Source organism: Perna viridis, chromosome 8 (assembly GCF_037379345.1).
Source record: "Perna viridis isolate PV_CMFRI_1.1 ecotype Kerala chromosome 8, ASM3737934v1, whole genome shotgun sequence".
In the NCBI taxonomy this organism is placed as follows: domain Eukaryota; kingdom Metazoa; phylum Mollusca; class Bivalvia; order Mytilida; family Mytilidae; genus Perna; species Perna viridis.
The window spans coordinates 28,086,728-28,114,463 of record NC_142452.1 but is presented as its reverse complement, the minus strand read 5'-3'; the positions used below and the strand labels follow the sequence as shown (position 1 = coordinate 28,114,463).

General features: G+C 31.2%; 1 protein-coding gene across 4 annotated transcripts; it reads left to right on the top strand.

Annotated features, from left to right (window-relative positions):
- The first annotated feature begins 964 nt into the window (after nucleotides 1-964).
- Nucleotides 965-27,321, top strand: LOC148610079 (uncharacterized). Of its 4 annotated transcripts, XM_088542110.1 has the most exons (11): nucleotides 9,078-9,249; nucleotides 10,267-10,432; nucleotides 13,696-13,836; nucleotides 14,932-15,167; nucleotides 15,795-15,895; nucleotides 17,261-17,311; nucleotides 17,879-17,995; nucleotides 18,571-18,691; nucleotides 19,144-19,241; nucleotides 19,999-20,475; nucleotides 20,728-27,321. In XM_088542110.1, exons 1-11 carry the CDS (start codon nucleotides 9,195-9,197, stop codon nucleotides 22,111-22,113), a joined length of 2,949 nt encoding a protein of 982 aa, XP_088398236.1. In that variant the 5' UTR covers nucleotides 9,078-9,194; the 3' UTR covers nucleotides 22,114-27,321. The 4 variants fall into 4 exon arrangements, with proteins under 4 accessions (XP_088398234.1, XP_088398235.1, XP_088398236.1 ...); XM_088542108.1 differs by lacking the exon at nucleotides 9,078-9,249 and adding an exon at nucleotides 965-1,146 and having other exon boundaries at nucleotides 19,999-27,321; XM_088542109.1 differs by lacking the exon at nucleotides 9,078-9,249 and adding an exon at nucleotides 6,269-6,439 and having other exon boundaries at nucleotides 19,999-27,321.
- The last annotated feature ends 415 nt before the right edge of the window (nucleotides 27,322-27,736 follow it).

The window sequence follows — 27,736 nt, the reverse complement described above, 5'->3', positions numbered from 1 at the left end:
AGTGGTGCATTGTATTTTTTTTTATCATTTTAAAAGTCAGGCTGAAGATGAACAAACGACAGAATAGTTTATTTTTCACAAAAGTTGTTCTTCTCCAATAATTATAAAAATAAAGATAATAATTCCAGTAACAACATTTGAAGCTGATACACTTGCATGTCAAAACGATTTACCAGCTACCAGTTAAAATAGTTCAACTTTTCACCCTACCGGTGCACCTGGTCCATGCTCCCAGTTTTTAGTGGAGTCCGAGTTGCTCATTTACTTTTGTTACTTTGTATGTATGATTTTAGTTACTTTATGTTCTTTGTTGTGAATGTCTGTTTTCCATGTCTGGTCTTTGTCCCTGGATTACATTCTTTTGATTACCGCTATAACCTTGGTTCCCTTGATTACTCTTTCTATTAGTATGGGACCCCCTTTTTCGAAGAAATTGTTTCCTTTCAAAATGAATAAGAAAGAAAATACGGACTGGAAATGTGAAATATTAGTACCTGGTTCCAGGGACTTTATATTTCACTCCACTCCCTGCATGCTAATTCTTATATGTGATTTTTTTTCATATACCCTCCTAGTGACTCATACTACTATAAACCTAGATACTCGGGGGTATCCCGACGTTATTTTTATGAATTTTGGAGTGAGATGACACAGAAGGGTGCAAAACAGATATTAACAAGAATAGCTTTGTCGCTACAGTTGATACACGATTATGAATTCAGTTCTATGTTTTTGTTGGTTACATCATGGCATGGTGTGTGTGTGTTTGTTTGTTTTTGTTGTCGCTGTTTGTGTGGGTGTTATGTTTTCTTTTCTTATGTCATGTCATGTCTTGTTTTGTTATTGTTTTGTTTTGTTATGTTTTTATATTTAAATATGTGATTATTTTCACACCTGTTTCCGTGTTAATCAACATCAGTACGGTATTGTTGGATGGGTTTTATACCAGCTCTTTTAAATTGGAGGTTTTAAAGGTCCAGTTTCTATGCAAATGGCGTCTGTTTTGGAATCCAAACATTTGTGAATTCTAAAATTTCGTTTCCTTTCCATAATTCACGTGGCAATGGATTTGGAAACAGCCATGGGAAGTCTTTGGTCGACTTAAGATGAGAATAATCTGCAATATTATGTCCATAGTCGAAAAAGGTATTCAAAATTTGAATATGTTCTTACGTTCTTGTCATTGACCAGTATCACTAATAGACACTATCAGTAAAGTGGGCACCTGTTCGGTTAATTAAGGGGTTGGACATTAATGCTATCCCACTAGCCTGAGGCTATCATATCATGGAAGCCCAATTGATTTAGCAGTCGAACAGTTCCGAGTAACGCATAGAATGCAAGGTTTTATCTCTGATCTCTCATGATCTTGTATTGAAGTTCAGTGAAATTGCAATGTAGTATTTTGCTTTGATGAAAATGTCTCAAGCGATGAATTTTTAGAATTTTTATGTCCAATTGTAAGGTGCTGTAGGATAAAAAAGTTAAAAGAGTTTTTTTAAGAATGTATACCCATATTCATACGCATAATGTGAGGCAAGCACAAACTGAATTATGTACTCCTATAGAAGTTTACTCGCCTTGATTTATGAAAAACTTATAACTTTCCAAATGTTTAAGTTTAATGTATGGTAACCTGTATTTTTCATGGAAAAGAAATTGGCCAATTGTAGTTTTACTTTTATCCTTTTAGAAATACAATGTATTACCCTTGTAAGTAATATGTGGAAAGTGAAGCCTTAAATGCTTCCAAAGAAATATATGAACTCAAACACCTACATTGTAAGTACATTGATATTTTTGTCACCCCTTTTATTATTTACTACCAAAATGATAAAATTTGTTATGATTATACAGTTTTTATTTTCCTTGTGCATTCTCCTTTTGTAATGGTCTGAAACATGTACATATATGGGCCAAAATGTCCTGCTTTGATAAGGAACTGTATATTGTCATGGCCCCGAATGTTTTTGGGTCAGATTGTCCAGTATTATTAAGCTGATACCTCATTTTGGTAAACATACAGGTGCCATGTTTTGACCATCCCTACGTGTATCTACATGTACATGTAGGAAAAAGCTTTTGATTTGGATTTAATCATCACAGCTAGTTAATGTTTCGTCAGCATCATATACATAGCATATTGTTCAAATTTGAAATAAAAATTGGTCTACAGTTTTATTGTCACCTACCAACATTAACATTTTGTAAAATGTGTTAAATAACTTGCTCTTTCATACCACAAATAGCTTAGCTGTGAAAAATGAATTGTTCAAATCCGATGAGATTTTAAATTCAGATCACAATGTTTACATTGTCAAATAGGCGTTGATTTTGTTACCAAGACAATTTTTGGTTTTTGGCAGTTTGACTAAACAAAGATTTACCGCCTTATTTTGTGGCGAAAATTCTACTGAAGGTTATCATTCCAACTAAATAATTGTTTATTTTTAAATTCATGATGAATTACATTTTTGTCAACATAGAAAATAAAAAATACAATAATAAGTATTTTGTCAACAATTGGCACTTTAAAAAGCAACAAAAATGACAGAATTACAATGGAATTTCTCATAAAGAATTATAAAATTCTTTTTGATTGTTCATATCACTCATAAATACTGATGTTTGGTTTTTATAAACTGAGAAGTGCATAACAAATGAAAAGAAAGACAACTCTGTCGTGATACAAGAACAGTTGAAGAAAATTGACTTGAAATGACGTCGAGTATAGACTGGTGTAGTTCTCACTTGCATTTACCAAGTATATGAGAATGATGCTGCCATGATGCTATTTTTAAGCTCCTAATTTTAAATGCACAAACCAAATGTTTATGGTTTTTCTGGCCAGTTCAGATAATACAACCATTAATGCACCCTTCTGCAGAGTATTATTATAGGTACAATGTACATGTATATGTTGGTTATTATTTGAAAACTTGTCCTTCCATGTTAGTTACAGCTCTTGAATGGTATAAACTTCCCATATATACCATATACCATCCTCCATTCTCCTTGTTCCATCCCCATTCCCCATTAAAAAATTCCCATCCCCCCCATGGAATCCCCATTGCATATTTCTTATTGAATATTTACATTATCAAATTGAATTTTATATTTTAAAATTCTTCAATATTTAAGGTTTTATTTTCAACTCATTCAAATACATATTTTCATCAATAACTTGTTTAAAAAATAATTTCCCTATCCTCCCCATTAAAAATCCCCATCCTCCCATACATTATCTCCATTCCCCATCCCCATTCCCTATCCCCCATATACCATAGAATGGGATGCTTTCCCCATACAAGTACTGTAACTATGCTTTATTTTTTTTTCCTAAATGAATAACATGGTAAAGTGAATTGTGTTTGCTTTATGTTTTACTAAAGTTACTTAAACATTTTAAAAAAGCCATTCTTTAAAGAAACTCCCAGGTTGTGATTAGGCCAAAATAAAAATTATCCTAGATTCTCATTTCATCCCAACCAAATTTTCTTACACCCTCCCAAAATATTTTATTTTGACTTTTTTTCCCAGCTTAGGTCAATTTCTTTCAAATTGACAGCATTTTGACTCAACTGATAAAAATAAAAAGTAAAATTCTCATGCTTGCCCCAGTTTTGAAAATGTTTGATAAGAATCTGGATATTTTCTAAATTTAAAATAACACAAATACTATTAAAATAATGTTTGATCAATTCTGAAACTTCAGAAAAAAATTAATATCAATTTACAAACTATGGTGTGTAGTGTGAAAAAAACAAGACATAATATGTTTATCTAATTCTGGACCAAAGGAATCCCAGACTATAAAATGGGTTGTCTCCCTGTATCCCTATTTTTAGTTTTAAACATTTATTTAATTTAAAAGTCATCACAAAAACAGATCCTAGATTAAATCATTAATACTATTTTATAGCCTAAAAATTTAATTTGATTTTTATTTCTGCAGTATGGTTACAAATCCCTTTCCAAGATTTGTGAGAATTCTTTTGCAAGTCTTAGCTTAATTATTGTGATTATTTTAACCTTGCTATTACTTCGTTTTTATTTGAATGCAAAAAAAATATGGCACTATCATTATCATCACTCATCCCTAGACATTTGAATATTAGTTGGTTGATCTATGTAAAACTTAAAACTTACAGATTATAAAAGGAAGATTGGCATTGGTTTTTTGGAAAAAGGGGGAGGGGTTCCTGAATTAAAGTCTGAAAAGGGGCCAAAAACAAGTCTTTATTAAAACTTTAGTTCTCAAATATACATGTGAGTTTATGGATCTATATGATATTGTACCTCAGTGTTCTGTCCAACAAAGGTCAAACTTAGAATGGTTTTCAGGGTATACCATAATGACCAGAAAATGTTTAAGTATCAAAGACTAAGGAAGGCAAAAAAAAAACCAACTGCATGAGTTAACTATGGAATATTGATCTTTATGAAGTACATGTTATACTCTTAGATACCACAAAAGGAAGTTGTTGATTGACTTCTGGGGTTGTTACCCTCACTGTTTAGGAATAGGGGTTGAATAAGGACCAAAAGCAAGCATTTGCTAAAACTGTATCTACTTTTTGGATCACTATGAAATTGCTTCATACCACAGAAGTAAGGCTGGAATCTGATTGATATTGGGGTTATAGCCATGTCCAGGAAGGAAAGGAGACCAACAGGGACATTTTTTTATGATTTCTGAGCAGTAAATTCACTTGAGTAAAATTGTATGGATCTCTATGAAACTGTACTTCTAGCTAGGTTCCACACTACAAAAGAAAGGTTTGATACTTAAATGGATTAGGACCCTTACCTTTTAGGAATTAAAGATGAAAAGGTACAGAAAGGTGTATTTTTTAACTTTGTATAAAGTGGTTATTTTTTATGTCTAACTTATACAAAGTTTTTAAAGGCTTTATTTCCATTTGTAAATACCACAATCCCAATAATATAAATAAAGAGCTGTACCAGGGTTAACTGTTATGTCAGTACTTGTCCCAGCAGTTCAAGGTTTGACATCTGTAATTGTATTCAATCTGTGCCCTTCAGAGCAGTTTATTTGTACTTATTTCTGAAACTTAAATGTACTGCTCACATTTATATGTGCTATAATCTTTGTTTTGAGACGTTAAATTTAGCATCTCAAAATCAGACTGTTTTAACAGCTAAAGAATGAAAATATGCACAAAAAATTATATTGGACCTTTTGTACAGTATTTCTGAATCCATTATTTTCTAGCTTTTGTACTGTCATCCCAGTTCAAATAATTATCAAGTTAACAAAATATTACAGATGTCTTTCACATTTCAAAATTTCTTGAAAAAAGTGGAAATGGGTTAGGGAATCAGAGTGGAGATATTGCAATAATGAACAATTGAAAAGAAACGTAAATTGAACTATTAAAGTAATGAGGTTGGGAATATTGATAATGAATTAGTTGGACAGCTATACTTTTACTTGTTCTGTTATTTGAATTGATATACAGATTCAGGTAATACAGAACCATAAACCAGTTTCCAGTGAGTTTGGAATAGATTTGTCTTAAGTAACATGATTAAAGTCCTTTGCTAAAAAATAATGCTTTGTACTTGTAAAGAGAAAACACTCTTTCTGTTAGCTTCCAAATACATAATGTAGATTAGATTGAAAAAGCTATTTTCATTTAACTGATATTTTGTCTGCTTTCTTTTTTTATATATGTAATAAAATAATTCTTTGTACTGGTAAAGAGAATTGAACTCTTCCTGTTAGCTTCCAATTAAATTACCTTGAAAAAAAAAGATTCAGGAATTTACACATTTATATATATATTTGGAGGGTTCCAGGTGATCATTTGCACATTTTTGCAAAATTTTTGCTCAAATTAACAAAATTTCCAAACAAAAGACGGGAGATGGTTCCAACCCTCAGAACTCTCCCCAAGAACTTGTCACTGGCCTTAAAAAGGGTACAGTTAAACTCATTATACTTGTGCTAAATTTACATGTTCTTCATACAAATTCAATTTTTAAGGTAATTCTACCCCTCTGTTCTATATTCATAAGACGACAGGAATAATGGTATGATAAATAAATATCCCATGTCAATAAATATATGTATAATTTCTATAGAATTTGGATTTCAAATCTTTCTTCAAACAATTCTATACAGATCTAACGTCAAACTCATTTAAATCATTCATATAAAGCATGTGTGTCGAAATTTACCGACCTTGGCAAACCATAGTGTCATAAAAACTTTGATCAACACCAAAATAGATATATATCTATTATAATTGTCTTGTTTGAACAGTTTAAGACCTGCTTGGTTGTTTTTAGTGTTTTGTTGAGCAATCGAATTTTTTCGATGTATAGATTTTCTATTTGCCAACCAGGATTTAGTGTCCTAATTAAGATTTTGTGATACATGGGGACTGGGTTTATTTTTGACTTCATAGTTATGGTAAGTTTTGTAACTTAGTTGTTAACAGTACACTTATTAAATACTATTGAGCCAGTTTTGACTTATTTAAGCTTTGGTAAACCTCAGAGCAGATTGCAAGAACAATGTATATGTGAGAATTATCTTATACAGATGAAATTATTTCTGAAAGGCTATATATTTGGGTCTACCACTAATTTAGCAATACCAAGTTTTTTTGTGAATAGGAATGGGAGGATTTACCAAACCCAAGTAGTTAAGTTAACTTTGCCATGGTGCAAAGGTTCAGACCAGAAAAATGGTCATGTTTGTGAAATTCATGCAAAGTCAGTTATCTGTACATTTAAAGAAAATCATTAAAATAATTTTTGGATTGCCAATGTACAGGTAAGTAAAAAAGTTTAATCTGGAGACTGTTTGGCTTAACATAAGTTGTTGACGAGAGAAGTCTTTATTTAAGGATAGCAGCTAGACATTTAGATACAAATTACAGTAATTAATGATGAATCTAACAATTTAATTTTTTATTACGAACTGCATTCTAGCCGCTGAATGCTTTAATAAAAATATGTTTGGTTTTCTTTTGTATATTTACTGAAGTTTTGTCATTCAAGTATCCTTAGATTCTAAATACCAGGTATAGGACTGTAGATGTACTTAACTTGTTGTAAATACTTAATTTTTAAGGGAGAGTTTATTTCATATGATTTGACTCACCAGTCACACCTTCCTATGTCTAAAATTAAAAAAAATAAAAAGTTGGATGTACCCACATCTGGTCCCAGTAGTTTTCATGGTTAATTTAGTCCTATACCATTTTTTTTTGTCTAGCCCCCTTTTATGAATTGAATGTCCTAAATCAGGTGGTCACACATGTTTGTCCCAATCTTCTAATCTAGTCTTTTGGTATTGATTTTGAAACATGAAAAGGGCAATAAAAGTGACAGTGCATTCCAGTGCAGTTTATATTTGCACAAATCTCTGCCATTTTTAATGCCTGATCAATCATAGTGATTCAAGTGAAATTCAATACTATGTATTCTTACATTACATAAATCATTGGATTAAAAGTCAAGTGATTTATTTTAGCTATCAGATTTATATGACAAATAAGAGCTAATTTTTATAATCTTTTGGAAGGTCGGCAAGTTTAAATTCACTTTACTGGGTATGTGTATGTAGTTTACAATACATGAGAAATCTATGCCCTACTAAAATGTTTCTCATATCAGCATGTTCTTTGAAAAGTTTATTTATATTGGCTTCAAAAGTGTTACAACTAGTTTTCTCTTGAATGTTTTTTCTATGTTTTACCTTTTCATGCTACCTTTTGTATTGTAACAGCCTCTAATTAATGCAGAATACTATCATTTTAGCCTCTAAGCCTGAGATCTTAGTAAACTGTAATAATGGAAATTGCTAATGGTTGGTATATAGAGACCTTATTTTTAACCTTTTTGTTTTTATTGATTTTTGTCTTTGAATATTTAAAAAGTCTTTAAGGAGATATTTAACCTTAAAATACTGGATTTTATGCTGTGATATGATACTTGCATATTTTCAACATTTTAAAATGAATTTTTGATGGTTCATATATACTTGATATAACACCATCATTAACATATAATTGAGACAGGATTCCATTCAGACCAGGGCTCTAAAATTCCCACTTGCAGCAGTTTATACCTTGAAGAAAGATGATTTATAATACCCTCATTTCAGTGGGGTAGGGGCTACATTGCAAACATATTGCAATTGTCTGTCTGCCTATTTGTTAAACTTTTCAGTAACAGATTTCTTAGCTAATGCTTAGAGATGCAGCAAGCAACATTCTGTTTACCATATGTTTTATATTTATACAAATGGCAAATGAAATTTTGCCCAGGGAAAGTAACATTTATAAGTTCTCTTTATTGATTTCTGTTGCCAGAAAGTTTTTATACTAAACTATATTGTGAAAAACTGAAAATTTCCCAAACTCTGGAACATTGTAATTTAAGCAGGCTTTGAAAAAGTTCATACCCTCCTTAATCACCCCCAAATTTAATGAAATAAGGGTTTGTTTTTTTTGGTTTTTGTTAAATGCATTCTAGATTTTAAAGCGTTTAAAAATTTTCATACACAACTTTTGCATGGCAACATAATTTTTTTTCACACCACCTCTAACCTGAAATCCTTGATCAGCAGCTTATAATTTTCAGGTAAACATCTTTTTTTTTTGAGGATCTAGATCGGTATGTCAAATTATCTATCATTTTTTTCTCAGTAGGTGGGCCTCTCATAGTCTATCCTGATTTTTTTCCTTAGCCTTGAAAATACATGTATATTTAAAAGCCAGTGTGCTGTCTATTATTTGGACTCATTTTAGAGTTAAATATCATCATGATTTGCAATATTAACCAATCATCGTTAAAATTTCATAGAAACCGCTGTTGTCTAATGGGTTTACTTTACACAACTGAGTCTATGGCTCTCAGTTTATGGGTGGAAACGATACATGAAAAATTGATTGGGTTTACATTACACATATCATTGTCTGAGTACTTCAAGAAATCAATAATTACCACTAATTAATTATTAATTGAAAATCTAATGTATGGCTTACATTCTGATCAGGGAAATAAAATTTTATTTTTCACACTTTATTGTTGTTCATTTATTGTTAGAAGTGGTACCATGTATAAGTGAATTTTCCCTTTAAATGTTAAAGTTTATATTGAAATCTTCAGTTTTGTGAATAGTAAACATATAAGTTCTATGCCAAGATATTTTGTGAATGTTAATTCTTGTCGGGATGTTCAAGCTTCCACCAATAAAGGAGACTGAAGAAGGTAAATAAAATTTTTTTTTTTTTTATTTTAATCAAAGTTTAAGCATGGGGGTCAAACTAGTGGTGGTCTGAGATCCAGGACCCTCAATTTCTTACCTTGGACCTTTGAAACTTCAGTAACATTAAAACTTGGCCTTTGACCATTTCAACTAACAATGACACATTATTAAAGACTTTGGCTTCTTTATATGGACCCTCCACTCTTTAGAAGAAATTTTGAACCCCTGTTTAAGATGTGACTGTGGATGTACCTTTGACAGGAAAAAATCATGATGCAAGATGCTATAGATACTTAAACATATAGTATATGAAATATACAAATAAACAATTTTTAACACCAGTACCATTAAAAATTATTTGCTGGAAATGAACATTTCATGGGCAGATAACTCTGTCAAAAATCTCATTTTTCTAACATTCTTTTGAAAAATTTCTGAGCAAAGCCAGTGATGCATAGATCAAATAATGGTCTTTTCGAAGTATCCTTGAGGGATAGTACATTGTCAGATCTGTGGGGTTTTGAAATGCATGGTTCTGATATAGAAAGAAGACTATGAGTTAACACATATGAATATTCATGTAAATACATGTTCTATCATAATATTGCTTTGCAAGCTAGCACAATAAAAATCAGGCTCAGCCTGTCGAACTAGTACAAAGTAGGGTCTGTTTGATTTTGTATGTCATTCTCATGCTGATAGGTTGCACTATAATTATAAATACATACATGTATGCTATATGACATTTAAACCATATCAACCAATCAATCTAACATGATTAAATCTGCTAACATAATGCCAATAGATTATAGTGGTTATGACTTGGGCATCCAGAAGCTTTTCATTACTGTTTTAGAGTTGTAGGTGTGTCCAGGCAGCCTTAAATGTAAATGCATGCAAAGATTCAAATTACCTGGAAAATTTTATATTTAATATATCATGTATGTTTGTATTTTGAAGATTTATTATGCAAGAACACAAGTTTTTTGTTAATAATGACCTTTTTATTGCCTTTTCAGTGGTAGGCCCCTTGGGGAGGCCACCATCAGCCCAGGCGGCAAAGGGTCTGAAGGCCCAGAGTAGAGGCCTACAGTCTTACAGTACCCCTGTCTACAAGACTCAATCCGAGACATCTATAGTTCCAAAACCACCAAATGTTCCTGACAAAGGACCAAATTCAGCAAGGTTTGTCTTTTAATTATAATTGCAGTGGTAACCCTCTTACCAAGGTTACTACTGGACTAGACTGCATGAAGTTTAATAATAAAGTCACAATATTTAATTGTCTGGTATGGTACTTAAATTCATGTATAGACAATAACTATTGTGTTACTGAGTCTGGATTTTCAATGTCTTCATTGAAAAAAGGAGGGAGAGTGATGGCTGGCTAGTTTGGCCACGGAATAATTTGAGTCTGTTTACATGTCTTTATGTAGATTGTTGCTCTAGACCCAGTTGTTCAAATAATTTATTAGACAAGTTGTCCACTGGACAAGTACTGTCTAAATACTGTGATAGTATTATTTGTGGGGTACCAATTTTCATGGATTTCATCAGTTTGGTAAACCACGAAATTTGGTTCCCAAAGAAAAGAAAATATTCATTCATTTGTATGAAAGAGTTGTCAATTCCACAAATTCAAGAATCCATGAACTGATCATTTTACCCTAAACCACGAAAATTGGTATCCTTGAGTAAAAGTTCTTTCACAATAAGTTATCAATTGAATCAATAGTTATTCAGTGGACAAAGTTTTGAACAACTAGGCCATGATGTTCTTTGTCTCCAGAATAACATGAGTGAGGTTACATGCCTTTATGTAGACTTGCTCTGGTGTCCTTACATGAAAAGTTTTGGACTAGTACAAAGCAGGGGAAACACAATCATTAAAGTATCAAGTCTTGAAATGATTATGTTTTTTTTGTATTCATTGCATGTACATTTAGTTTGAATTTATTATGAGTTTAAATCGTCAAACACATTCACATATATAAACACTTTTTGTCATATTGGTTCTTGGCTTGCATTAGAATTCATTAGGACTATTCACACATAATCTACTATGACAACGTATATTCCTGTTCTCTTCTCCAGATTTATCACTTCCTTATTTACATGTACATTGTAGTACACTTCTACTATTCAGGATGTGAACATTTAAATGAAAATTGGTAGGGTTCATTTAAAAATTAAAATATGTTTTATTATTGTGAAATCTTTACCATTTTTACAAGAAGCTAACCAAATCTTATTTTCGTCAGAAAAACATGTTCATTTTCTAGTATGAGTTATGATGTTCTACAAGCAAATCATTCAAGTGGGAATTCAATATATATTCCCCTGAATACAATAGAAGAATAGCAGTAAATAAAATTCCTCCTGATTATTAAAGTCTACATGTCTCAAATTTTTATATCATAGAAGTTTTTATCACCTTTGTAAAATTATTGGAGTTTTAATCCTTTAAAAATGAATACAACTTATAAAACCTATTCAAAATACAGACATCCTTGTAATAATATAATAAGGTCAGTGTTACATTTTAAAGTCTGGTTTTATTGGTTGGCTATATCTTCATTATAAAGAATAATTGTACATTTATATTTTGATTACTCATTCTTTGTAATTGAGGAAATAAGTTATTGTTAAAGGGTTTTCATGTTATTTTCCATAACAAACTTAAGGTCAAGTTTATTTTTATAAATTTTATAAAGTACATTTAATTCTGGTATATGATCTGTGTATTGTATTCAATAAAAATTGCATTTTACATACTTTTTTTGTTTTGTTTTAATTTTTTTATATTTGTTAAAATTGATTATCACACACAACAAGGTTTTGGTAGCACTAACAAATTCTTTACCTTTTGGGATATGTTACAAACAGATCTAGTCATTGTTATGGGGACTTCTTAAGAGGTGAGATACCTCTTCTACAAGTAACTGCGGAACATGGAAAAAATGCATTGAACCTGGTCTATGCATTGCAAGCTAATGGCAAACTGTTAATCTGTGTGTATGTTGATCAAAATAAGTCAAATTAAAGATGAGAATATGTACTTCAAAGACTTATCTGTTTTTTATTATTGTGGATATTGTTCTATTTTCAATGGGTTGTCTTGGTAGACTGTCACAAAGAAGGAAACTTTTGTTTGTTTTATTAGTTTCGGAGTTATTGAGCTTTAAAAGAAAAAAAAGGGGAGATAGGTATCCATGTTATATATTAAAACGAAGATGATCATTGTGATCTGTGAGCCTCCTAAAAGTGTCTTTCAATAGTCAATTAAGAAATTAACAGAAACTTCCTTTTACCAATTGTTTTAACAGGGTTTAAATATCAACATGGATACTTTTTTGGAGCAAAATTATGTTGTGACATCGGTTAAGTGAGGGAAAACTTATCTATGACAATTGGAAAAAAGGCTGTCATACCTCTATTACATTGGTCATATATTTATCACCAATTTACCATGGCTGAAGTCTTAAGGCCTTTAAGGAACATCATTTAAAAATATTGATTAGAAATTCAGTTCATTCAATTTGATTTAACGAAGTCTTCTATTATCAATGCCTTGAAAAATTCATGAATCACCAAGTGCTTAGAAACTACAGTTTGTGAGGTTGTTTACATTATTGAATCCTAGCAATGCAGAGAATTAATGCATAAAATGTAAACATTGAATTTATTTTTTTTCAAGTCACAATATCTGTATTGGTGAAATTTACAATTTTGTATGAATTTGATTGATTTTCATGTAAAACCCAGCTAGTTTGATTAAATGTGTAATATATACATGCATAATATTTTTACCAACAGTACATGTATGTACTCAATGGCATTTTCTGTTAAAAGAAGTCTGATTTGTTCCATAAATTACATTTACTAAAGAAATCAATAACTTAAAGAAGACTTGTAAAACATCCATTCTGCATAAAAAATGCCAAGCCAATAGAGATACAGAATCAATTTAAATATCAGCAATTCTAACTATACCCCTTCCCCCTAAAAAAGTTTGGTTTGGATTGTATAAAGGAACCTGTTTCTCTGTCTGTTTGTCCATCCATCCACTCACCAGTTCACACACCTGGTAAGCTCAACTTTTCCTCATCTGTTCACGAATTTTGGTGAAACTTCATATCAAATATAGACATAACATGTAGAAATACAAGTAACACTTTTCATGTTACAGGCTTGGAGCATCAATCAGTGAGCTAAATCACAGTTCTAGTTAACTCATGGTCATGTGCTCAACCTCTCTGGGAATGGTAAATTTGATTGGTTGCAAAGTACTTAGAATTTGTCTCTTTTATTTTGCAGTTGTTATGATGGTCTTTTTCTACTTGAAAAATGTCTATTTTGTAAGTGATTTTATACACACATATACATATATATTCTTTTTTTCTTCTTGTCTGAGTCAGAAGTGTAAATCATTAACTTATATTCACCAGGCGTATGTCAACTAATGCAGGAATGAAGCCAGTGAAGACTTTAGAAGATGTCTCTACCTTATTAAAGAACCAGGCTGTTAAAAATGTGGTAGTGATGGCTGGAGCAGGAATCAGTACTCCAAGTGGGATACCAGATTTTAGGTAAGACCTTTCTCATAAGAATAAGCAATTAGAAAAAAATGTAATGAATCATTTCATGTCTTTCTTCTTTTATGAACAGTTATGTAAATGCTCAAGATGCAGAAACTGGAAATCAATACATGTCAATGTGCATCTTGAAAATCTGTAAAGTTATTCACAGTGTGCTTTTGATATTGACTTGATATAGCATATCAATAGTGTAGGAGTGGCTTCTTTTCAATAGTAAATACTGGGTTTTATTTGGTTTCACTGGGCTATATAAAATACTTGTTTTGTAAGGTAAAACTTCCATAAAAAGTAATTTCATACGTTCCTGTATAAGGCTCTTACTAGATTCTGTAATGGAGTGAGTTATTATAAACAACTATGCCACTCTACTAGCTGAGTTTTTAGAGTAATTAAGTGTCTGCTTTCAGTGTAAGGGGTGCCATGTGTAGATTCCTGGCTGGTTCTGTTGTGATTTTTGTCAAGGGCTCTATGATGAATTTAAAAAAAATATGCTTAAAATATTAACCATCCTCTTTTCCATTTTCATTGACATAATGTAAAATTGATCTATAACTTAAATTGAACTAGTGAAATCGGTATATGGAAGAACCAAGTACATGTTGTATGTAGTTTTAAACTTGTTTGAAAAGTTTTAGATGAGAAAGATTTATTAAGCTGTTGGTATTACATGTATTACATATACTGAATAATAAAACCCAGATGTAGATGTGTCATACCAACTGCATTGCATACATGTAAATACATGTAGTTTAAACTTAAATTTATGTTTGTGGGTGAACAATGACATTCATTTTCCTTCTTATATGCTTTACAGCTCAGGTTGCATTGTTTGCTTGATTTATTTACTTGTACAAATATTCATTAAAAATACAGTTAAACCTGTCATAACTTAACACTTTTAAAAGTTTCTTTATATTAATTTAAATAAATTTTTAACCTTTATAAACTGAACACCTGTTTAAACTAAACCAATTTTAAAGTCCAAAAGGGTTCTGTTTAGACAGAATTCACTGTATGTATTTAATGTTAAATGAATTGATATGAATTTGTAGACAGTTTATTTTTAATGTTGTGTTTCCCTTACAGAACCCCAGGAACTGGTCTCTATGACAACCTGCAGCAGTACAGAATTCCTTACCCGGAGGCCATCTTTGATATTGATTATTTTCATCATAACCCAAAACCATTCTTCACCCTGGCCAAAGAGTTGTATCCATCTGGAAAATATCGACCTAACTACATTCATTACTTCCTCAGAAATTTGTATGACAAAGGGATGTTACTCCGCATGTACACACAGAATATTGATGGGCTTGAGAGATGTATGTTTATGTAATTTATTAGAACGATAGGCCTTACTAGTGACCCTATTGAAAATTTCAGTTTCCTTCCATGAGTTGAAGAAATTGTCTTTTTTATGACAACAGGGGAACCATTGAAAGGACAATTAATTTCTCTAATGAGCAGAAGAAATCCAAGAGATTATGTAAAGTGTGGGATTAGCCCATGTGCTTCAGTCTGCTTTGAAATTTTCCTTATTAAGAAGAAACTGTCATTGCATGACTTTGACATGTTTCAGACATCACATAATAAACCCTCAAAGAACAATGTTCAACTATTCATTCTGTCAAATAAAATATCTTAGGTAATGGATGTTTGATGATACAGTTAAATCTGTTTAAACATAGTTCTAAATGAACAAAACATTTGTTTAGGCCAGGCATCTTCTGAAATCCCTTTATATCAGTTTCAACATATTTTGAACCTGTGTAAAACAAACACCTGTCTAAACCAAACAAATTCTTCAGTCTAAAGGCCATGTATTTCCTGGAAGACGACTGAATATTCAAGTTTGTTAATTCTTCCTTGTTTCTTTCTATTTATAATCTTGATTTTTTTCTGTTCAGTTTTTGGCTATCAAAGTAATGAGTATGTTACTTCTATTTTAGTGGCAGGACTACCTCCAGATAAGCTAGTAGAGGCTCATGGGACATTTGCTTCTGCTACCTGTACTATATGTGGCAGTAGAAAAGAAGGGTCGGAGGTCAAGGTCAGTTTACTCAAACATGATGTTTCTCATTTAAATCAAAGGTATATTTTATACCCCCTTCTATCTAGATGGGACATGTTATGGTACAGCAGGCACCGTCCCTCTGTCTGTCCATTTGTCCTTCCCCCTCTGTCTGTCTGTCCGTCTCCATATTTACTCAAAAATGCTGCCGCCAATTTTTGTGAAATGTCATTGAATTGTTTCTTTCTATTGTGAGCTTCCTTTAGATTTTTATAAATTTCTATTCTTTCATTTTTGAGTAATGGGACTTCATTTGTACAAAAATGGGTTTTATGTTTTTGGACTATAACTCAAAAACCCTTGCAACAGTGTTATTTAACTTTGGTGAATTGTTTATTTATATTGATGTAAGCTTCATTTCGGTTTTGTAAATTTCTGATTTTATAATTTAGAGTTATGGGACTTTGTTCATAATGAAAAGGTGATTTTAAAGTTTTTGGACTTTAACTTGGAAGTGGTTACATCCATTTTAATGAATTTTTTTAAAAAATAGTTTATTACTTTTGGTGTTATCTTCTTTTTCAATTTTTATGAGTTTCAAATTTTTTGCTTTTTAATTTTAAGACTTTACTTTTTAAAAAATGGGGGATTTCCAATAATTGCACAATAACTCCAAAATGATTCAAACAATTTTAATTAAATTTTGTAGAATTGTTATTTCTATTATTTTTTTTTTCAGATAATATAAGCTTTATTTTATTTTCATATATTGTATGTCAAATAATTCATTCATAATCAAGTTCAAAGCTGTATCAAACTCTTGGTGCACATATTTGTCCCATTTGTTCAGGGTTAGGCCTCTGTGGACTTATCTAGCTGCACTCCGTGAAGCATTTTATCCATATTTACCATAACACTTTAATTTGTTTTAATTGTATATTTTCTTCTGATTTCACTAAGTTCTGATTTTTGTTTGTATCATAAAATCATATCTAATTTTGTGAAGTTATATTCTGCAAAAATGTCTTTTTTTTTATGTAATTGATAAGTAAATATTTATTATGTGTTCTCATTGTAATGTATTTACCGTGTAAATGTTAGTGTAAATTTTCTAAATATCTTTTTTCTGAAAACAAGATTTTTCTTTTTTCAGTCAAATAGTACAATTATTTAACTTTACACAAAAGATACATGTATTCATTTTATATTGATGTGGGAATTATGTATTTTATTTGACGAAATGTGTGTATAAATTCAAAGGTTTTTTTGAGGTTTGTATTTGTTTTTTGCAGCCTTTGGCATTGTAAGAAATCCCAAAACAGGTATAAAGGTAAATGAATTGTCTACTTTGGAGAGAAATACTGCTATAAACATATATTTAATTAGGACAATTTTTCCTTTTAGGATGCCATATTTAAAGACAGGTTACCCAAATGTCTCAAGAGAGGATGTCCTGTAAGTCATATAAAATAAGCTTTTTGTTGTGTTTTACCATTCATATATGATTTTCCTCGGGTTTGAAACATTGAATTCCAGATTTTTCTATCCCTTTTCTTTCTTTACTGCATGTTTTCTTCTGAGTTGCCAATCTCCACCGTTTTTCTTAGCTTCCTTAATTCATGTGTGATCATTTTGTAGGAGAATTATTTATCATAAGAATTGGTCGTAGATGTCCCTTAAAAAAATCCTGAAGCCTGAGAATAATTTATGAATGTATGTGATGTCATGACATCACAATTTTGAATTGAGTTATCATGGGAGTTCAAAATATTTTCAGACTTTTAGTTTTATGGTATCAGGCCTGATTTTGTTGTTATCAGCTTGATGATGCTCTTTGTAAACTAACAGTTAGGTATGAAGGAGTCACAGAATGTTGACAGATGCCTTTTTAAGCTATTCAGTTGAACTTTTTACTATGTGTCACCATATAGGTTCTTCTTGGGAGTTTCTTTATGACCATTCCAAAAATACATGAATTAGGAAAAGCTAGGATCCTTCATGTTCTTTATACTTGCTTTTCAGGGAATAGTTAAGCCAGACATTGTCTTCTTTGGAGAAGATTTACCACAGAGATTTTACCTTTACCTCAGGGATATGTTACAGACAGATCTAGTCATTGTTATGGGGACTTCTTTAGAGGTGAGATTTTAACTTTACCTCAGGGATATGTCAAAGACAGATCTATTCATTGTAATGGGGACTTCATTAGAAGTGAGATTTTACCTGTCCTAAGGGACATCATTCAGACTTTGTCAGAAGTTACGGTATACCCAGGGACCCTATTTCTGACCTGTGTTACATCAACTTCCTGTTTTAGTTTTGACCATTTATATATTGATTGTATTTGAATTTTTTTGTCTCATCTATCTCTGCAATCACTTGATATTTCAAGAAAAGCTGTCTATACAATGCTCGTGGAGACTTTTTTTAACCTAGGCAATTTTAACTCCCTGAATGATGGAAAAGCAGGGGTCTTATTAATGAAAACAGCAGAAATGCTCTTGAGGATATTGAGTAATTCTGTGAACAATTGTTGTTGGATAAAAAAAAAACAAATTAACTAGTTTTATCTTGGTATGTGTTAATAAATTGCAAACTTCCATCAAAGACTTATCAAATGTAAACAAATTTCCATCTACCTGATTTTGTTACCAGATTTTTACCGTGAATGTATTCCATATGTGATTTTTACAAAATTACATCTTTTCCATAAGGTCCAACCATTTGCTGGAATAATTGATACAGTAAAGTATGGTGTGCCACGAGTGCTATTTAATTGGAATGCTGTTGGTCCATTTAGGGCAGGAAAGAGAGCACAGGATGTTGTTGCTGCAGGTTTGTACTATAGATTATGTCTAGATTCATATGAATGTGGGCAAGGGTACATTATAGCAATTTTCAAATTTGGCTCCTTTTTGAAAAATTTAAAATGCTTTGTTAAAAAAGTATGCTACTTTGTACAAAGTACTGGTCGCTCTTATCATTTGGCCAAACCATGTTTACTTATTGAAATGGTTTATATGAGTTGAACTATACTATATTCGCTTTGACCTTCAACCTATCAGTGCATCTGTCAATTCTCACTTAAGTAACAGATTCCTCAGTTTCTGCTGAACAGAAATTATTATATACAGGTATTTTGTATATGGCTTCAGCATTATGCCCTCTTTCCATCCTGTTTACTGCATGACTAAATAATTACATTTTTGCTTATTATGAGTTATGGTATGCTGAGCAGAACATTGCATTTAACTGTTTGTTGGTACTGATCTAATTTTGTATTGCAGGAGATTTGATATCTAGTCTACAAAAGTTTGCTGAAATGACAGGGTGGAAAACGGAAGTAGATGAACTCATTATCAGCAATGAAGGATCATTACGTATCGTAAGTAACAAGTTTGTAAACAATAATATGAGTTAGGCACAGCCTACAACTGAGCATTGCACTTATACACTTTTCTTAAGTTTGTTAAGCATTGAAAAAGGGACAATGGCTGAAAGGGGTGTGATAGTATAGGTTAAAGGTTATCTTTTTTTTTTTTAATAATTCAGCGTACAGGGTCTAGATACTGTAAATAATTCTCGTTCATTTTGTCTTGGTTTTTGAATTGCATATTTTAGTATTAAATCAATTTAAAGGCTACTTTGACATTGAATTCACTTCCCTGACCCATTTCTGTGGGCCTGTCTGATACCTATTCTTGTTTGACTGAATGTCAATTGTTAGCCTTGCATGTGATGCTCGGTATGCAAAGATTAAGTTACAGTAAAATTTTATATGGATGTTAGAGGCATGGTTTAGTTTAAATCATGTATGTAGTATAAATTTGTAAATACAAAGCTCACCTTTTTCATTCTTTTTAAATACTCTCCACATTTGAAAAGGAAATGTATGGAACCATTAAAAAGTTTTCCATGTAAATTATTAAGGGAGATAATTCAAAAATTTGATTGCATGTAAAAGGTTTAATAAGGTCTTGTTAAGCAAGTTCATTATAAAAATCACATATTTATATTATATATATATATATATATATATATATTATTCATTCAGTAAATTCTCTGATAAATGACTGAAAATTGTATCATTGTGTATGATGGTTGATCATTTGAGTATTGATTCATTAGTTGCTATTTTACAGTGTTGTCCAGAATATGCCAAAAGAGCTGCCAATAGACCAAAAACAATGCCCAAGAAACCTGCTCCAATAACCAATGCTTTCTGGAGAAATCGCCAGGAAAGTTCTTCAGAGGAAGAGTCTTCAGAATCTGAATCAGACTCTTCTTCAGACAGTTCTGACGGAGACACACGCTACAAACATGAGTCTTTCAGAAGGAGAGGTGTAAGAAGTACGGGTTCTATGAAAAATAACATGGGTACTGCCCAAATTAAAAATGGGCAAAACCGACTTCTTAATGATGTGAAGAAAAATGGCTTGAATGGTAATGGACAAAAGAGGGATTTTACCACTAAGGGACCAAACAGTCAGTCACCAGCTCCAAATTCTAGTTTTAACACTAAGAATATAAATGGCAGAAATAGTTCTATGAACACAAGACCTCCAAGTGGGAGAATAGGGAAAATTTCATCAGCTAATCCTCCATCAACTGAAGAAAAAGTAAGAGCCCCACTAGAAAAATTAGCTCCTTTGTCACTTAAAAATAAAGTTGATAAAAATAATTCTAATGACAATAAGATTATTGGAAGTAATTCAGCTAAGATTATTGGAAGTAATTCAAACACTTCTGAGGTAATGAAGTCTCCATCTTTTAATAACGACTTAAATACAGTGAAAAATAGTATTAATGGAAAGGTCAATACCAATTCTTCTGTAAGTACAGTGAATAATGCCAATACCTTTAACTTAAAGGATACAGCAGTGCCTTCTTTAGATCGAAAAATAACAACAAATAATAAGAAAAATGAAGATAGAGAAAGTGTCGATAAGAATTTGAATACAACACGTGACATCATGAATCATAATGATTCAGTTCTTGGAATTCTTTCAAATGATGATGCAAAGGGAGATAATTCAGTTGTTGAGACAAATTCAGGAAATTATTTGAACAACAATCAAGATGACAATTCTAAGATTGGAAAAAATTTTAAAAGTTTTGTCAGTGCTGAAAGTTCTGATAAAGAACTGTCTTCCACTAAAATTGTAGACAATATTAAAGAAGGCATTGAAAAATTAAACTTGAAACCTGCCGTGGATTCAAAAACTGGTGTTCAAAATGTTGTAAAGGAAGTGATAAGTTCTAAAGTAAAATCACCCCTGCCCTCTGACTTACTTCTGTCTACTAGAAGCGAACCTGCATTTTCTAATATAAGAACTATAAAGCCAGAAAATAGCAAACAAAAAATTGAAAAAATTAAAACAGTTAAATCAGATAGTGCCATTGGGTCTAATGTCAAAGCTGAAACAAAAACAACATTGGAGAAAAAGACAGAAAAGTTCAAGAGGTCAAAATCAGAAAAGAATTTGAGGAAGAAAGAAAAGGAAAAGAGGCGATCTGTTTCAGCAAAGGCTAAGGTGAACTTGAAGTTGATTCATAATAGGTATGCAAAAACTGTTAAATCTGCTTCACCTCAAACTACTATAACTGAAAAAGATGAAATGCTTGCCAATACACCGAAGGATGATATTAAGGATGAGCCCTATATTAATTTGATAGGAACTCTGAAGCGAGAAAGACCATTGGATATAAGTTTAAATATGGTTAACATTACATGTGAGACGCCAGAGCAAGGAAATACTGAATCAGGATCTTCCAGTGCTTCTAAGTGTGAGTGTCCTAAAAATGATACGATGGAAAAATTGAATGAGCAACTGTCTGATTTATCAACAAAATCAATGCTGCCAGAAGAAAGTCAGATGTGTTCAGATTCTGAAAAATCTACAGAAGGAAGAAGAAAGAAAAGACTATTTAAAAAACCTCCAAAGCACAAAAAGAAGTTTGACAATGCCAGCAAAGACTTGACATCAACATTGAATCCTGTGCCTTATGGGTATGCATCACCTCGGTACAAGAGACTAACTGGTAGAGCCATAATTCCTCCTAATGTTTGTGGAACTTATGAGCTTCCATCAGAGTTTAGTCCACAACTGCTACAAAAACTTGGTTCTGGAAATGTAAAATTATCCTACAGACATAGCTTAAGATCTTCTCCAGCAGTTAGATCTAAAGTTATTGTTCGTGAAGATTCAGCGAATAGTGAGATTGTCGACAAGACTGTTGATACTGGTATATGTTGATGCAGATAGTGCTTCAGGAATTGTCGTCTATTTCATAATTTATTTAATGTCATTCTTTTTGTAAACTCTGCAGGTCCTTGTTGTTCAAATTAGGTTATATGCAAGTTTGCTTGATACAAACAAAAATAATGTATCTTTAAGTTCTTCATTTTTTATGCACCTGTCTTTTGACCACTGTTAATGTATAAATTTTGTTGTTGCTAATTCTGTCAAGTGAACATATTCACCGGTACCAATTTTCACATTTTCAAAGAATGAAAAGGGTTTTATTTTTTTTAAAATCAATTTTGCAGATACTAGTTTTTGGTGATTTCCTGTCCACCGTGAAAATATCAAAAATTAATACTTATACAGTAACCTGTTACAGTTTATCACTGTATGTCAGTCCAAAATTCAGTGGATTAATGGTTCTAGGGATTTTAATACAGGTACATGTAGTTTTATTTTGGTACTATGTTTGTCTTCATAGAAGAAAGTACATTCTTGTTTCATCATTGGTTTCCAAATTTTGGGTTCAGATTTATTGGACTAAAAGGGGGGTGTCAGATGGGCATATCATGTGCTTCAGTGTATCTGTTTATTTTAGGAAAGAAATCTGTTCTGTTTTATGGAAATCATTTTAAAGTTTTTTGGTTTTTTTTTTTCTGAAAAATATCACACTGGAGTTTCTTTTACCTCATCCATTGTATGAAAAATGAAGATTTTTAGTCTCACCTCAATTTACATGAAATGTTTGTTTGTATGTAGAAGATGCAAAATTGAAAGTTTATTTTAAAATAGTGAACCGTAGGGGTTTCATATTTAAGAATAGTTACTGTGCTATAAATCAGATTATTGTTCAATATTGAAAGTTGGTTTAGAGTTTTTCACTTAAAATAGGACTTTTTAAGGTTTTTTCCTCAATTTGGATGTAGGCCCTGAAGAAACAAGAATATTAGGAATCATACTGAGAAAAATTATAGCATTAACTTAAAGAGTTAAATTAAGTGACATATATTGGAAAATCTTAATGAATTATATGTATAAGGCTTCTTTTCAGCTAGACTTGCAAAAAATATTGAAATCTTTAAAAGAAAAAAGGAAACTCAGAGTAAATATTACAAAATTATATTCCCTACTCATTAGATATATTGCAATCACCTTGTTTTAGGTTGGTTTTTACTATTGAGACATAGCTTTGAATTTATCTAAATTACAATTTTTTGGAAAAAATAAAGCCAGTTTGGGGAACTAATTGTCAATTCAAAACAGAGACGTGCATTCCTCTTTGCTGTTTTGTTCTTTGAGAGCTGAATAAGTGTTCAACTGTATTTTTAAGTAATGAAAAATTAACCCATATTCTTCAGTAAGGGTGAAATTTCATATTTGGAGTTAAATTATTGCACTTACACATGTATTACTTATAGAACTGAGTAGTTGCAATATTGTAATACATGTACTAGTAATTTTAAATTACAATTTCAGGGCATAATCTAGAAGGAGAAATGAGCAAAAACTTCTCCTTGTTAGTGGCCATTGGTCTTTGACAGGGAGAAGTTTTGTAATAGATTTTATAGACAAAAGTGTCAGTATTGTAATTTTTAAACATCATTTACTTTAACTTCTCCTTGTTATTAATGTCTAGATTAGGCTTATTACAATTTTGTCTTGATTTTAAGTTCATGGAACATAGACAGGGAAGGTTGTCATAATAACACATTTTTTGTTGTACTTTGTTTCTTTGGTGCTGTTTATTCATTAGGTTATCTCCCTTGTGGTGAGAAATATTGTGCCATCTTGTGTACCTCATCTTTGGTTATGTTGTTAATTATAGTCAATCACAAAATAATTTTTCATTCCTTTGATTTATGAATTATCATGGATAAGAAATAGACCAAGTATGCAAAATTTTTATCTTAGTATTTTTTCCTGAAATCAGTCTTCGAATGAGGTATTTAAAAAAATAATGGATCATCATGTTTTTTAAATCTCTTTCAAATCTTAAAACATCATTTTAAACTGTCAGGATAAGGCAACCAGTGTTTAAAATTATAAATGTTCGTAGAAATTTGGTATGAAGAGTAACTTTGAATTTTTGCTTGCAGAATTTCATTATAATAATGTTATATGGTCTTCATTGATTGTCAAAAAATCCAAGGAATGAAAAATTCATTTGTTGAAGCCTAATTTTTTTTTCTTTGAATGTTATATAAGTGCAGTTTTTCTAAAAAGTAATGCAGTTAGTAATTCATGATCTAACTTGTATTATAAATTTCCCAATGGCAATTAAAATGATATTGTTTACCTTTTTTCGGTGAAGTAAACTTTCTGATAGACACCATAATGAAAATAGCAATTGTAAGTCATTTTCTTTGCCAATATTTGAGAAGGAAAATTATTTAATGTATGATCATTTTAAAAAGGCAACTGATTTCAGTCATGTACCAAGTCATTTTGCCATCAGCATTGAACTGCTTGATTTTTTGGAACAAGAAACATCTATTTGGCTGAAAAATGGCAGTTCACCATAACTCAGAATAAATATTTTACTCACATGCTAAAAAGTTTCAATTCCTGGTTTGAATACAGAACCATTGTCCCATATGTTAAATTTTAAATATCAAATTCAAATATTACCATCTTCACTTTTAACAACAAAAACTTATGGGCAACTCCTAAAAACCGGTGAAAAGTATTAACACTTTTGCAAACATACAACCTCAGGGGTATATTTTTTTATATAGTTTCAAGCATTAAATTGTTATCAAGATATTATAGTTTATCAGCTTTAGCATTGGTATTCTAAAGTTTGAATCATGCTAAATTAATTAATATTTTCCCATATCAAAATTTTGTTCTTCACAAGAAGACAAGCATTCATTTTAGGTATGTTTGCAAAGGTATACTGTAGATTGCAATAGTACCAGCTTGAAATCAAACACAGGGTCTATGGCATTGTTACTTGACACTACTAGCCAAGGGTAGATCCAGACACTTTGAAAAGGAGGGGTGCCAGCCAGGGTTCCTAAAAAAAGGGGGGGTGCTAGGACATTATTTACAATTTTTTGTCAATTTCACAAATGAAAATGACAAATTTTCCAATAAAAAATAAGGGTGCCATTCGTGCCCCTAGCTTTTGAGAGGAAGCCACCGCTATATAGTAAATATACTTCCTGAATAGTTATTGAGTATTCTTTATTAAATTTGTCTTGAGATCATTCAAAAATATGGAAGATGTCTTAATACTGTCAGATTATATCTATATCAAAAAATGTAAATGATTTGTCATGAGTTACTGTGTAGCCTGCATGACTTTTAGAAATACTAGCACTAAAGTTTCGCCTCAAAATACTTTGTTAAATATTTATATTTCATTTTATGTTTTTGTCTTCTGGTGATGATGGCATTTAAATATATATGTATGTGTATTCTTGTAAAGAGTGAAAGAGTGACTGGAGTTGTTTTAGCCAAGTAAATTCATAAACCAAATATTTGGAACAATGTCAAGCATACAGTGGTGTATTTTTTGTCATCATGTATTTTTTTAAGTAGTAAGGAATTTCAGGTAGTGGAAGTAATCACTGCATATAGCTGATGGCCATATCAACTATGAAACCCAATACATTACAATATTTGCAAACTATTATAACTAGTTAAATAATTAAAGTCAGGGAATAGACTAGGTCTTCCCTTGATTGACCATTACTTGATGAACTTCCTTAGGTAGTGAACTAGTAATCAGTTGAAGATCCATGATTTTATAATTGGTTTGCAGGGGTTTCAATTACTTTTATTTCAACAGGAGAAATTAAGCTTTTAACAGGTGAAATCAGATTTTTTTCTGATTAAGTTCTGTAACAAAATTCATATTTTAATAGGCGATTTCATTGAAGTGAAGCAGTGAAATACAACTGGTGCCTCCTCCTATTGAAAACCCTGGGTTTGTACTTTCTTTAGAGACTATTTTTGCTGAAGTCTAGAGATCCTTGCTTTAATATTTCTCTGAAGGTCTAAATCTGGTAGATATAAATCTTCATTGGTTTTGCCATTTCTATTCATTCACAGTGGACAAAGTTTTTAATATATACTACCCTTATATTGAAAAGTTTTTGGTTATTGTCTGAGGCTTTGTGAAATAACTTACATTGCATATCTACTAAATATGAAGGTAACCAGGGACCAGTTTAATTAAAAAAATATCAAATTGAGATCCGCTCAAAGTTGTCCTCAACTCAAATTTCATCCATTTTGTATGAAGTATTATGGTATAATGTCCGTCTGTCCGTGTGTTAAACTGAAAATTAGTACAGCTTCTTAGAAGGAAACTGACTTTTCCGCTTTTTTTTTTATACCAGAGCTAAGGGATCTTCAATATTGATGTATCATTTACTTCAGGTCAGCTGTTAATTTTAACTGATAAAGGATTGCCTATTGATTAGATTTGCAACAAGTTTATGAAAATGCTATCATAAAATTATGCAGCAGGAATTGTGATTGAGATTTTTTTTTATTATTGCATATTGACACACATAGTGTGTAATGATATTATATAGTTTATAGTTTGTACTGTGTACAAAAATAATGCTGATGCAATCTGTAGAAAATCAGGTTATTATATTGTTAAATTTATTCAGAACTGATTTTTTTTTACATGCATGAATAAATTTTGCTTTAATTTATTGGATAAGTATTATGACATGTTAAAGACATAACAAAAGTGTCTTTTTCCAATGTAACAGTTCATGTGAGAGATTCTGTCTCATGTGTCAGATTTTAGCGTAAAGGCAAACTTTTAATGTCAAGTTCAATTATTTAGTACATTTAACAGAAAATGAAGTAATTTTAATCAAAATCCTCCCACAAATCTTACATTTTCATGTGGGAAATTCTTTTTTTTTTTATCTTGTGAAAGTCTCCCCCTAATGTTGGAGGGTTAACAGGTATGTTTTTTGTTTTGATTCAGTGATTATGTTGCCAATAATCTAAGGCAAAGGCTTCGACTTTATTTATTTCTATGATCACAAAAGTAACTATTAATAGTATAAAAATTGATTTTGACTAATTTATTAGATTTTTGATATTTGTAGACTAGTCCATCTTATATGAAGGTACTAAAAATCACATTACTTGCCCCAATATTAATAATTTATAGCCATAGAGATATTTCAAAATAGAGAAATGTTTATTGTTAAATTTATATTAAAAACTAATAAAAACTCTTTATTCACAGAGCCATAATTTTCCTTTCCTCTTCCATCTAACCCAAACTTGACAGTTTATGAACAACTCAGCAGGTGTTTCTACAAAAGTAGAGGGTGCTTACCCTACCAGTGCACTTGGTCCATTCTCCCAGTTTTTTGGTGAAATCGGAGTTGCTCAATTGTTTTTGTTACTTTGTACATGTTATTTTGATTCAAGTAATGGCGTGTAGTGTCTTTTGATAGTGGTTTATTTGTTTAATTTTTTTACCATGGTTCATTGTTTATAAGCAAGTATGGACACAGATTGATGGATGTCATCTTCTTGTAGTCGTATCAATTTTCAAAATCCCTGGTTATCTCTTGAACCCAGTTTAAAAGTATAAAATAATCTTTTCCAAAGATAAAATCCCAACACAAGAAAATCATCAACAATTGCAAAGTTT

Bases quoted from the DNA above. Each gene is read 5' to 3' on its own strand.
- LOC148610079 (XM_088542107.1), top strand. From the start codon at position 9,195: ATGTTAATTCTTGTCGGGATGTTCAAGCTTCCACCAATAAAGGAGACT. The intron at 9,250-10,266 runs GTAAATAAAATT...TTGCCTTTTCAG, and splicing joins AATAAAGGAGACTGAAGAAG to TGGTAGGCCCCTTGGGGAGG. The intron at 18,692-19,143 runs GTTTGTACTATA...TTTGTATTGCAG, and splicing joins ACAGGATGTTGTTGCTGCAG to GAGATTTGATATCTAGTCTA.